The following is a 13375-nucleotide window of genomic DNA, read 5'->3' as shown; positions in this document are numbered from 1 at the left end:
GTACACATGAATTAACAACAGCTTTGACAGCAGGCAGATGACCTGCATAGTCTCAGGACAGACAGAAGTCTACCATGGAGAGGAAAGGTGGGCACAAAGTCCTCCTGCTAGCTAAGAAACTCTGTGGCAGTTGACAGTAGCTGGGAGAGGAAGAGTCAATTTTCTTTAAGGACATGGCCCCCGGTGGGTTGACCTCCCTCCAGTGAAGGCCACATATTAACTAGTATGTTTCCAGAATAAACTGTACTTAATGGATTAAAAGAATGCTACAGAGTTGGGTGGGTAAGGAATGGGGGTTGGCACTGACAGAAGTGAGGGTCAGTGTGAATATGAACAACATGTATTGTACAAAATTCTCAACTAATAAAAATGAAAAGTACATTTTTAAAAACTTTAAAAGAAATTAAAATATTTTGTGGGGAGCTTAAGGATTGTGCAGACCAGACACTCAACCACTGTGACTAATGGAAATGCCACCGAAAGCAAGTTACATCTAGTGACCAGACATTAAAAACAAGCAATAAGAAAACAAATAGAGACTTAAAACTTAAACCAGAAAATAGCATAATCTTAGAGCCAAGTAAGAGAGCAGGTCTTCGCCATCTTTTCAGAGGGCTCCTCAGGAGAAGACAGCTGGAAAGTGCCTGTGGACACTTCTTCTGGCCCAACTTTCTGAGGAGAATCTAATGTTCCTGCTCCTACAGTGCCTGGCCTTTGTTTGGCTGTTACCCATGGAAGAGCCAGTAAAATTGAATGCTGTCCCTTGACTGAATTAACGAAACAAATGAAAACTTCTAGAAAAGTAGCGTTTGGAGTATTGTGTGGTTAGTTGCTCGTCCTCAGCTCAGTTAAGTTCACGGTGACAGGGTCAACATGAAGTCTGTTTTTATGGGCCAGTGTGTGATGCAGCCATCGTCCCCATAGGGCACCTTCAGGTGGCCTGCCAACAGGTCCTGAGTATGTTGGCTTCTGGTGTCTGAGTTCCGGCTCTCATAGCCTAGAGGTTGCTCATCCCCATTTAGAGGGACTGATACGGTGTCTGGGGTAGCTTAGAGACTTGATTGTATGTGAAGAGATCAATGGAGCGAGAGAATAAGAGCATCTCACGGATTCACTAGTTTTCATCAGTTCTTGAAACACTACTTCTTCTGGCCTGTTTGAAGACATGCCTGGCTTTCTTACACTTCTGTTTGCTTCAGGCAGAGGACTGAGCCCCCATGGCACATGCCTGCAGTGCATCCTTGGGCTACAGTTCACTTTCTCAATACCGTGGACTTCTCTTGTCACTCTTGCCATTTTCCTACATATGTCATCTAACATACATGTAACCGAGAACATGCAACATGAACCCTGGTGAAAGGCTCCGCCTGGGGCTCAGTTCTTCTTGGACTCCGCGCAGGGTTTGGCTGCTCTGTTCCACTCTGCGCTCTGGGATTTAGATGTAGCCATCTCCAATGTGCAGCTGGGGTGGGAGGGAGAAGTGCTGTGCCCCAGATCACCATAGGCTCCCTCCAGCAGCAGAAAACCTTAGCTTACTCTTTCTTTTACCTTCTACCTAAAAGTCTTAAAATTTCTGTGGAGTCCTTATGGTCCTGGCCATGTGGAGATCTTTTGACTGATCCTCCAGTTCATGTGTTAGTAATTATAGGCATTTGGGTAAGGATTAAAGTCATTTGTACCATGTTCTGTCCCCCAGTGAGTGTCATCCAGAGCAGGACTCCAGCTTTGGCTATTGCAATTCCAATCCTTTCTGGTATAATCAAAGGGAACAAGGTGTTTATGGTACAATGTTGATGTTGTGTACAGTTGAAATTAAGTCTCTCTTTCTCTCTGTGTGTGCATGTGTGTAAGTGTGTGTGTATATAAAGAGGTAGGAGCAAAATAAGTTCTACTATACAAAAATGAATTTAGAAAATGGTACCAGTAAGAGGCTAATAGTAAATAAATGCCCATTTCCTTTTCACTTGGTGACGTCAGAGAGGTGGAGGAGAAACAGCAGAAATAGGCACTCTCCTATATTCTTCCTGTTTTCAGACTTCTATTTTTAGCACTTCTCTTTCTCCTGTATTAACCCATGATCCCTTTAAAATAACAATTGGCATGCATTAAAATAAAACCTAATCATTTTAGAATGGAAGTAATTCAAATGTGTTTCTTAAAAAAAATAAAATAAAACATTTCAAATCCATTTGGTGACTTAATTTCCTGAGACCATGGTATTTATGATCCTCTAATTCAGGCAGTGAAGTTGATGGGTCTTATTTTCTCCCGGTGTTAATGGGTTCTTACATTCATTCACTTTTCTTGAAGCCACTTCTGTTATAAAAACATATTTCTTCATTTTTCTGGGAAAATGCAATGGTGAGGGTCTAGCTATTTTGCCTAGTTTAAACAGCGAGTATTGCATGGTCTACTTAGAAAACCATGGCTGCTGAATAAAACTTGAAATTTTTTTGAAACTTTAAACTGTTCTGTTTTTTAAATGATTTCCAGACCTGTGTATTCAGTATTAAATGATGTTGGTGATGTTTGCACATAAGTTATTGTCACTCTGTCCCTTAGCTTCAGCTTCTCACTGTTTTCTGTCTCTGTCCTTAGGAAGTAGAAGACCATGTGGCGTTTTTGATAACAGTTCCCACTGCCCTGGCAATCTTCTTCGCCATATTCATCCTTGTTTGCATCGAGTCCGTGTTCAAGAAGCTGCTCCGTGTGTTCTCGTTGGTGATTTGGATCTGTCTGGTTGCCATGGGATACCTGTTCATGTGCTTTGGAGGCACCGTATCTGCCTGGGACCAGGTAAGGAATCTCTCACTTTTATGGGTTCCACCTCTGTGCCTCAAAGCACAAGCTTTACTTGGTTATGTATATTTCATCCTAGATACTGAAAGAAAGACATGGCTGAAGGAAGTACATGAAAGTTCAAAAATGTGTTTATCTTTAAATTGATAATAATTGTATTTTATTGATTATAACTTGATAACTTGACGTCATGTAATTTGTAAGGTGATAAGAGTAATTAACACACCGATAACCTGACTGGATTATCCTTTTTGAAATGAGAATGTTTAAAAGCTACTCTTAACGTACTTTTTTTTGAGATAGGGTCTCACTGTATAGCTATGGCTGGCCTAGAATTCACCACATGGGCAAGGGTAACCTCAAATTCCCAGGCCCCTCTGCCCTTAACTCCAAGATTTGGGATTAAAGGTATGAACCACCACACCTGGCTCTTTTTAGCAAATTTGAAATATCTAATCTATTATTATCGACTGAAGTCAGCATCACCAAGTCTCATTCTTCCCATTCAGTTGCAAGTGAAATAAGCCTGACAGAAAGAAGAAAGCCCTTTGAAATACCTGTTGTAGAGGTGCTTGGGAGCCAAGGTCACACAGTGCCTGCTGGAAGCCATCAATCCTGCTGGCAGTAGGGTTGGATTAATCGCTGGCCTTTTGTTTGGTAGTGGAGCCGCTGCTTCGTACAGTCTGCCATTTGGTCCCATCACCCCATGTGCTCTGACTCTCCAAGACTAGTTAACGCATAAATTCCTGCCCAGGGACACTTACTTTCTATGTAAAGACAGACTCCAGCAACACTGCTTTCCCACCAACATGATCACATCCTGTGAGTAAGCTTGCTTCCTATTCCTGTTTCACTCCTGCTGGAGCTCTTGACTTAGAACCTGCCCATGTCTGGGTGATGTCATGTCTTAACAGTGCAGTCTAGCCAGTGATGTTACTCAGCGCTTCTGCTGTGAGCGGCTCCTCTCATGCAGCTGTCTGATGGCTTGGTTGAATGCAGTATCGTGTAGAGAAGAGGTCTGCTAGCTTAGGTTTTTATAAATAAAACCCCGGGGGAGAGAGATTCAGTAGCCCAGAGGCCTCTCACAAGGGATGGGAGAGAAGGATCTAGAAGCAGAAGGAAGAGAAGCGTTGGGATGATGAAGGCAGAGAGGAAGCCGAGGCTTATGGAGAGCCAAGGTCAAGATGGGAATGGGCAGCACACATCCAAGAGAGTTTCCATAGTGTGCCTTATTACAGAACCCTGTAGGCGAGGGGCCTAGTTGGCTCTACCAGTCTGTGCTTATGCGAGCACCACCAAACTGATACTGTCCTTGGAGACACTTTCCGGGTGCACAGGTAAGGCCAGGATGAGGGAATTCAGGTTTGTCTGACCCTCAAATGACACTGACAGTGGACACTGGGAGCAGGGGGTGACTTTATTCCCTCTTCACTGCTCTCCCCTCAAGCTGCTTGGAGGTCTGGACGTGCATCCCTGTGCAATCACTGGCAAACTCCCTGTCCCTCACTCTGTCCCTGTTCTTCATACCTGAGGTCAGGTGCCCCAGACCACCAAGAAGAGCTCAGGTGCCCTGCATTAATGCTAGTCCACAGCCTCCACAGCTAACATCAGGTTGAGGGCAGTCAAAGGAAGGGCCTGGCTGCCGGATGGTGGGAACCTAGTGTCTCCTGGGAGCAGCGCTCCTAATGTTAGTGAAACCACTCACTGCACAGGAAGTCTCCTTTTTGGAGGACCAAGGTCCCCTTCCAGCTCACAGCCTTGCACTTCCACACACATTTCAGAGTCATTTTGTCAAATTCACTGGAAAGTCCAGTTGGTGTCTGGTGTTATAGTTGAATCATTGACATTTTGCTTTGCATGAGTTTAAAGCTTAAGAATCTAAAATAAGAAAGAAAGGACAAATAAAGAAAAAGAAAGAAAGAAAGAAAGAAAGAAAGAAAGAAAGAAAGAAAGAAAGAAAGAAAGAAAGAAAGAAAGGAGAAAAAAGGACATTGAATAATAATAATAATTTTAAAAAAACACAGAGATTTCAGACTTTTCTGTAGATCGCTTCTAATGAGAGGTGGCTTGTCTCCTATAAAGTCTGAGGATCTTTTCTGTCTTTCTAAGCCTTTTACCTCTTTATAGGATTAGCAGTTTTTCCTGGATTTATTCATAGATCCCTAAAGTTTTTGTTGTTGTTTTACAAATGTAACTTTAAAATTACATTTTCTCCTGCCCATTTTGGCATTGCTCAGCTAATAAAACACATACAAGTAGCGTTGTACAGACCAAGCAGGCTGTATTTAGGAATATATATATATATATATATATATATATATATATATATATGTATATATATATATATATATATATGTATATATATATATATATATGCGCGCACACACACATATGCATGTAACAACAATTAATGAAAAAAGAGGCCATGAATTTGAAAAAGAGCAAGGAGAGGTATTTGGGAGGGTTTGGAGGAAGAAAGGGGGAATAACATAATTATATTATAATCTCAAAAAGAAAATAAATAATAAAATTACATATCAATAAAATAAAATGGGTTAATCAAACTTTAAAAAGTTACTTTATCTAATTGGTAATGTGGGCACGATTCCTTCTTTTGCTTATCTAGTCATAGCGGTTTCAGCTGACTTAGTGCTGTTTCTTTGCCTAAGGGTTTCAATTTATTTATATACATAGAATTGTCATCTGTTGATGACTAGAACTGCCATTTTTCCTTTCAAATCCTTAATTCACTCACTCTTATGTGGCACACTAATTTCTCAGCTGCAGCTTGCAGCATAGGGGCAAATAAGATCCTATCAGTGGCATCAGATCTGGTTGTTAATTAGAAGCCTCGTTAACAGTTTTTTGATTATTCTTAATAACAGCACGTTTTAGTCAGGAAGTATTCTCCCCACGTGATAGAATATCCTTCAGAGAACAGCCTTCTACTTTTCTGTATGACACCCCACCAGTCACCTCTGACATCTCCCCAAGTTTCTGTGCTACCCCACTCCACAGCTCCTCTCCTTTCTGTTGGCCACCCCTGCTGGAGCATGGAAATTGGTGGACTGTCTTCCCAGCATGGTGTCTTCTCCTAGGAGAGTAGGCTGTGGTTGAGAGATAGGCTTCACTGATGGTCAGCCCTGCTGGACTCTGTCATCTTTAGACTTGGTGTTGTTCATATCCACGTACAGTGTTTTTACCCACGTTTTGATTTTCACAACAAGTGGTGTTTTACGTAGATTTTCAGCTACTTTGAAACAGTCCTTTGGGAAATCTCAAGCATGCTTGTTTCATTATCACTTCGCTCCTGCTTCCTTGATCTGCCTTCTCTCGGGAGCTGGAGTTTTGGTATTAACTGTCCTCATGTAGCTTGGCATTTTTGTTTCCAAACTCTTGTTGAATTGATTTTTCAGTATGTATGCACATGACCTCAACCACTTCATGGTTGTCTTTTTTTTTTTTTTTTTTTTAGTTTTGGGAGGTATTGGGAGAAGTATTTACATGTGAAGGCTTGGGCATCTCATTTTGATCATATGGGTTGAGTGTCCAGCCCCAAGCAGGGCATGTTTCTGCAGAGACATCTATGCCTGCTCCTTCCTCTCACTGTAGACCCTATGCTCTGTGGACACTATGCTCAGGAAAGGCTTGTGGCTGGGTCCATGGCTGTAGTTGTCAAAGCACTCAAGGTGCTGTGGGTCTGCTCACACCCCGTGTTAGAGCAGAGATGCTTCAAGTTCCATTTCTCCACAGAAAACTGAAATCTCTCCTGGGTCCTCCTAACACATTGGGTTGAGATGGAGATTTAAGGGGAAACTGTTGTCTTAAATCATCTGAATTTATCCTCTGGTGTTCTTTGATAGAACTGCCATAGATGTGGGCCCTTCTCTGAAAGCTGAAAGTGTGTCAGTAAGTTTACCCTGCTTCAGAAAGTGCAGAATATCCACTGCCCTTTAGAACAGCGTGCTCCCTTTTTGATGGTGGTAAAAGTGATGTTAGAAAGAACTACCACACAGGAGAGTTTTCTATAAGAGCCAACAGAACTATGAGAGTTGCCCCTTCCTGCTCATAGGTCCTCACGGAAATGATGCACACAGATCTCAGTTGGAGGAAAGAGTGGGGAAAACTCCAGCATAGCCCTTCTGTCCTTTCCCTGAAGTCATGGACAGCACTGGCTATAAAATGGCAGTGGCATAGACAACTGTTTGCTGAGCAGGTGTGGAGAATTGTTACCAGGGCTCCATGGGATGTACACAGCCTAGAGAGCTGAGAGTCAGTTGGTAGCCTTCCATACACAAGGCTGACTTTGTTGTGTCTAGTTTCTACGAGGCTTTGCTGATACTGCTTAGCCCTCAGCTCCATCACACCTCACATTATACTGTTTCATGGACATAGCCCAGGTAAGCAAAGGCACTCTCTGGAGTCAGTGCACTCTAAGGATGTAGCTCACCCCCCAGAAGCTGAGGATGAGACCAGGGCACTCTGTTCTGAGGTCTCATCTTCACTGTGCAGCACTTTGCATGCACATGGTCCTTAGCCTCCCCAGTAAAGGGTGAGGATGGCAAGACTTATATAGTACTACTGAGTGCCTCCCTTACCTAGCTTAGTCTGCTTCTCTCAGAGTAGGCCCTACCCTGCCCTCCATGCTAGTGAAGAGGAACCTGGTGAAGGACCAGGCTGGGATGCTAGTTAGGGGAGGGGCTTGGACATAAGAGGACCAACTTTAGAGACCAGCTCTTATTCATGACATCAGTGATTCTAACCAGTGTGATTGTCACGTAATGGACAGATGCCAGGGGTGACGATAAATGCTTTCCATCAAAGAGAAAAATCCAGTCCCCAAATATCAGTGAAATGAAATCTGGAATGTGTCAGCAAGTGGGCAGGTGTTCATATAAAAGTAACCTCAACAGCTCTGGTAGGGTAAAAATGGGGGATTTGTGCAACTCTGAGAAAGTAAAGACACATCAAAGCATGAGAGGCTTGGGGTAAGCTTCTCACTCAACCATATGGCTTCAAAAGAATAACTGGGAGAAACGAAAAAAAGAGGGAGGGGCTTCAAGACATAGGCCATTGATGTATGTGGGGCTTTCCTAATGTTGTTTTGTTTAAATGCATGCCAGCCTCATCTGGAAGTTACTTGATGCTGCAGTAGTGGGACCAAATTTATATTTGTTTCAGGTAGTTGTTTGGTGAAGGCAAAGAGTTTCACAGTGGTGGGTTGATTTTTGTGTGTGTTTTTGGTTTTGATGTTCTGAAGTCCAAGCCAGGGAGGTGAGCTGTAGCATTCTTATTTGCATTTCTCATGGAAGTCCTTGCTGTTTGCTCCAGGCTCTGTGTCTTCTGGTGCCATTGTCTCTGCTGCTAGAGAAGCTGTGAGTCCATGCTTACCTGTCATCTGTAGATTGAAAGAACTGGAATCCTTATGAACTTGAGATCAGCTCAAGAATATATAAGGCATAATTTCTATCCTGACATAAATGGATGCTTTTTGAACAACTTAGAAAACAATTTGCATGAATGCCTCTCTATACCTAACACGTCACACAGCCTATCATCAAGCTGTGCCTCGGAGCCTGTAGGTCAAGGATTGGGAGCTGTGGGGCTACCAATGTTCCAGCAGTCAGTCCCACCTGAAGAAGCTCCATCATGGCTGACGAATGCATCCCCTGATTAGAATTGCTGAGGCATATCTGTAACAAGAGAGGTACACCTTGACAAACATGAACTAGTTGCTATGTGGTGGATTCTGCTCCAGGTTTTTGGGGTTTCTGTCATTGAGAGCCATACCATCTGAGTTGTTTCGTGACTTAGATGGTTTTTCCTCATCTCTGAAGTCGGCAGCCTGAAACAGTTTCTCTTGAGGAACCCTTTCCTCACCTATCTACTGGTATGGCCATCACAATTGACATCCTTTGGCTCTGCCTGTGTCTTCACCTGGTGTTCTCCACATACATCTCCTCCCTTTATTTAAGAACATAAGTCGCATTGGAATTGGACCCTTTACATGGCTTCATCTTCATGTGGTGATACCTGTAGATACCCTAATAGTTATATTCACTTGTACCAGGATTTAGGAACTGAACAAATCTTTTGGGGTGCAGTATTCAATCCTTGACAGATTTAGTTTCTATAGAGTTTATGTTGCCCCTAGGGCAGCTCTTCCTTCCCGTGGCTCTTCGCTCTGTTGCTTCCTCCACCATCTCAGACTTAGTAACTCTCCTGCTATCACACTCTCCTTTAGACTGCAGATTTGCTAAAGAAGGGAAACTTAGACGAAGGCAGTTTAGATTTTTTCCTTTTCAAACCTGTATGCTGGGTGTTGGAGATGTTTTCATGCATGACTATCTGTTGAAGTAATCCACATCAATGGAGGCAAAGGAGGCAATTACCTGCTTAATCACATGGCTGTGGAGACACAGGAAGAATTTGATGTAGTGTCTGTATGTCACAGGACATCGGCTGACCTCTGTAGGTCCCAGGAGCACATGTGCTGCCTTTTGATTGCTTTGAAAATGGCACTGGGTGCACCCTTCTTGCTTAATATTCTGAAAAGAGTATTTCCAGTTCTTATTGTGAAGCCTAGGTTTTTAAGTGATGTCTTGTTTGGTGCATTTCTGACAAGAAGAAGTTGTTTTTCCTCAGCTGGTGGTTATTTCAGTTTCTTGAGGCAGGAATGGCATGTACATGCTGCTGAGGAGATGAGTTCTGGATAGGATTGATGGCTGGAATAGCAGAAGCTTGTACAGCTACCGAGAACAAGTTAGAGATGCCTTCCTGCACATTAAGGAACTGAGCCCCATTGCCCTGTATTTTCCCTGTACCAAGATTGAGGTGAAACCTTTCCTGTGAGCTTTGGTTCAGCTCTGGCAAAAAGTACTGAACAAAATGGCATAGACTTGCGACATTATGACTGACTTGGAGGTGTGACTGTGCTTTCAGAAGGAAGGGACTTTCTTGGTCCTGTTGCTGTTAAAGATGGCAGCATCCTCTGACATATGCACAAGCTTTCTTACAAAAACAGTAGATTAATGGCAGACATGGTCTCACTGAAAGCTGTTAAGAGGGAGAAAGTAAAGACCTCCTGTCACCTTTGAAGTGGCACGAAATCAGCTTGTGTTCCCTGCTGTGCTGGCCTTAGAGCTGCCATTAACACAGTTCCACTAGAAGATCACCTTGCATGCAGATGGCAGGAGAAAGCCTTCCTTCTGGAGAGCAGAACCCTTCCCTAGGTGGCCAGGAGGCCCTTCTCCAGGCACCATGACATGTCTCACGGAGGCATTTTGGACTAATCTGAGAAAAATTTAAAAGTACTTTCAGCTAAAGACTACTAGATGAAGGAGTTTGTTTGTAAGTGGCAAAACCCTGTCCTCTCCAGATCTTCCTATTTCCCACTTCCTACATAAGATTCCATGCACTCTGCCCAACTCTTGGCCATAAGTCTCAGCATCTGCTTTGATAGTCTGCAGGGCAGAGCCTTTCAGAGGCCCTCTGTAGCAGGAACTCCACAAGGAGAGCAACAGAACCAGAAAATTTGAACACAGGGGTCTTCCCCGAGACTCATACTCCAACCAAGTATCATGCATGGAGATAACCTAGAACCCCTGCACAGATGTAGCCCATGGCAATTTAGTGTCCAAGTGGGTTACATAGTAATGGGAAGAGGGACTGCCTCTGACATAAACTGATTGGCCTGCTCTTTGATTACCTCCCACTGATAGGGGAGCAGCCTTACCAGGCCACAGAAGATGACAATGCAGCCACTCCTGATGAGATCTGATAAACTAAGATCAGAAGGAAGGAGAGGGGGACCTCCCCTACCAGTGGACTTTGGGAGGGGCATTTGTGAAGAAGGGGGAGGGAAAGTAGGATTGGGAAGGGAGGAGGGAGGGGCTTATGGGGGGATACAAGTGAATAAAGTATAATTAATAAAAGTTAAAAAAAAATACTCTGCTGGGATCTGAGCTTTAAGGACACATACTGGGTAGACCAAGCCTGCTCTGCAGTTATTTTGGGATCCCACAAAACTCTGGCTGTTTAGAGTAGAGGCAGCATTTCTGAATTCCCCCTCCTGTTGGGTCCTAAGCAGCATGTGGGGAAATCGTTTTGGCCTTGCTGTGCCCTGCACTGGTCTTCTGCAGACCTTGTCTCATTGGGTAGCTGTTTCTGTTGGTGTGCTTGGCCTCCTTCTTCTCCCTCTGGAGATTTTCTTCAGAGGGACATGGCATGACCCTGGCGATGGGAGTCTCGGTTACCAGGTCATTAGGCAGGTTATACGGATCTTATTTCTGTTCTTTCATGAGAACCCGAGCCCTACCCCACATCCAGTGTGCATTTTATCTTTTTTTTTTTTTTTTTGGTATGTGTATAATGTGTATATGTTTTGTTCCTGTGAGTGGGCAATAGTATGCATGTGCCACAATGTACATGTTCAGGTCAGAGGTCCACCTTAGGTGTGGGTCCTCCCCCTCCTTCTTGTTTGAGACAGGGCCTCTCACAGGGCTGGCTTCCACAGATTCTCTTATCTCAGCCTCTCATCTCACCACAGGAGTGCTGGCATTTACAGATGTGTAGCACTGTGCTGACTTCATGGGAACGCTGGGCATACAGCACACCTCTCCTGAACACTGTAGGAAGCACTGTTATTTGGGAGTCAATTGTTGGTTTTATACTGAAACTGAAATTCCCTGTCACTGTACAGGCCCTTTTTTTTCTGTCAGGTTGTGGCTTTGTGGAAGGAAGTACCCTGGTACCCAAGCATGCACGCAGGGGAGTTGTCAGAAGAAAGGGGAGTGAATCCTTACCTTCAGGCTTGAGCAGCAAGTTCTCAGGAAAAAATAACTTCCCAGTTCAAATTATTTCCTATTAAGAGTTGCTTAGCAACACCTCACTTAGCTCCTCCACTGTTCTGTATTTCAAGCTTCCTTTTCTCTGTGGCCACTAGTATCATCCTCCCCTGACTCAGACAGGAAGGAGCAGAGAACACACCTCAGATCAATGGCTACATTCTCTCAGAAAGGCCTGGCAACATGGTGGATCCAAGTTAACCAACCAGGATATGCCCCCGGATACAATCATGCCATTCCAAAGGGCCATAGGTACCCAGTGTTCATTCTCAGCCATGCTTTGACTTTCTTACTCGTAGATTAACAGGCATTAACAGTCAGGTGGGTGTAACTGACTCACTGTGTTTTTCCTGCTCACTGTGCTTTCCTTTTTCTCTGGTTGGAGCTTTGTGTTACCTTGCAGATGGCCCCTGTGCCTATCTCCCATAGCCTAGCAAGCTTTGTGGACACAGAAAAGAAGGTCTGACATCACCTGTGGAGAAGAAGCAGGCAGTGGTGGAAAGGGGCATATATATTCCTTACTTTTATTGTTGCTGTGACTGGATACTTGCAGGAAGCAGCATAAGGGAGGAGGGTCCCTGCTTGAGGGTACCATCCATCATGGTGGGGATGGCATGGCACCAGAAGCGGTCCTTAGCTGCAGTAGGGGAGTGTGAGGCTGTGTGCTCATGGCTGGGCAGGTCTGGGAGCAGCAGAAGGGGAATCCAGTGCTCAGCTGGCTTTTTCCCTTCACCCTTTTAATTTAGCCCAGGACCACAGCCTGTGGGATAGTGCAGCCACATTCAGGGTGGGTGGACCCGCCTCCCTTAAGCCTTTCTGGAAACACTCTCACAGACACACCCAAGGAATGCTTCACTAATGCCCTAGGTATTTCTTAATCCAATTAGGTAGACAATCAAAACTAACTAACCGTTATAATTAGACAGAGTGGGTCACACACAAACGGAAGACACGGAAATGAGAGGGGACTTGTCAGAAAGAAGGGTCTGAGTAGCAGAGAGGGTGGGGTGAGGGAGGATAATAGTGTGTGAAAAGACTAAAACTCATTATATACATGTACGGAACTGTCAAGGGACAAATAAACAATAAAAAAAAAAAAACCAGAAGACTCAAATCTATAATGTTCTATTTCAAATTTCATGTGTTGCCCTCTTCTTTTCTATTCGTTTTTTTAAATTTTATTTTTTTTCTTATCAGTTACATTTTATTAACTCTGTATCCCAGGCGTGTCCCGCTCCCTGATTCCCTCCCAATCCCACCCTCCCTCCTCTCTACCGTGCCCCTTTCCAAGTCCACTGATAGGGGGAACCTCCTCCCCATTCATCTGATCCTGTTTTATCAGGCATCTTCAGGACTGGGTGCAAAGCCCTCCTCTGTGGCCTAACAGGACTGCTCCTCCCTTGGGGGGTGGGGAGGTCAAAGAGCCAGTCATTGAGTTCCTGTTAGAAATAGTCCTTGTTCCCCTCACTATGGGAAACCAATTGGTTACTGAGCTACCACAGGCTACATCTGAGCAGAGGTTCTAGGTTATATCCATATATGGTCCTTGGTTGAATGACAGTCTTTGAGAAGACCCTGTGCCCAGATATATTTGGTCCTTGTGGAGCTCCTACCCTTTCCCCATCATACTAACTCCCCTTCTTTCATATGATTCCCTGTACTCTGCCGAAGGTTTGGTCATGAGTCTTTGTATCTGCTTTGAAAACATTGCTAGTTAGAGTCTTGCAGAT

General features: G+C 44.1%; 1 protein-coding gene across 1 annotated transcript in view; it reads left to right on the top strand.

Annotated features, from left to right (window-relative positions):
- Positions 1-13375, top strand: part of Adcy2 (adenylate cyclase 2) — a 367518-nt gene that overhangs the window by 16599 nt on the left and 337544 nt on the right. Inside the window, exon 2 of the mRNA XM_055598037.1 lies at positions 2599-2796. Within this exon, the coding sequence (XP_055454012.1) occupies positions 2599-2796 (198 nt within the window). The remainder of the gene's footprint in view (positions 1-2598; positions 2797-13375) is intronic.

This window comes from Psammomys obesus, unplaced genomic scaffold, assembly GCF_907164565.1.
Source record: "Psammomys obesus unplaced genomic scaffold, mPsaObe1.curated_primary_1811, whole genome shotgun sequence".
Lineage (NCBI taxonomy): Eukaryota > Metazoa > Chordata > Mammalia > Rodentia > Muridae > Psammomys > Psammomys obesus.
Note: the sequence above shows the minus strand (reverse complement) of the source record. Positions and strands in the feature narration are given on the sequence as shown.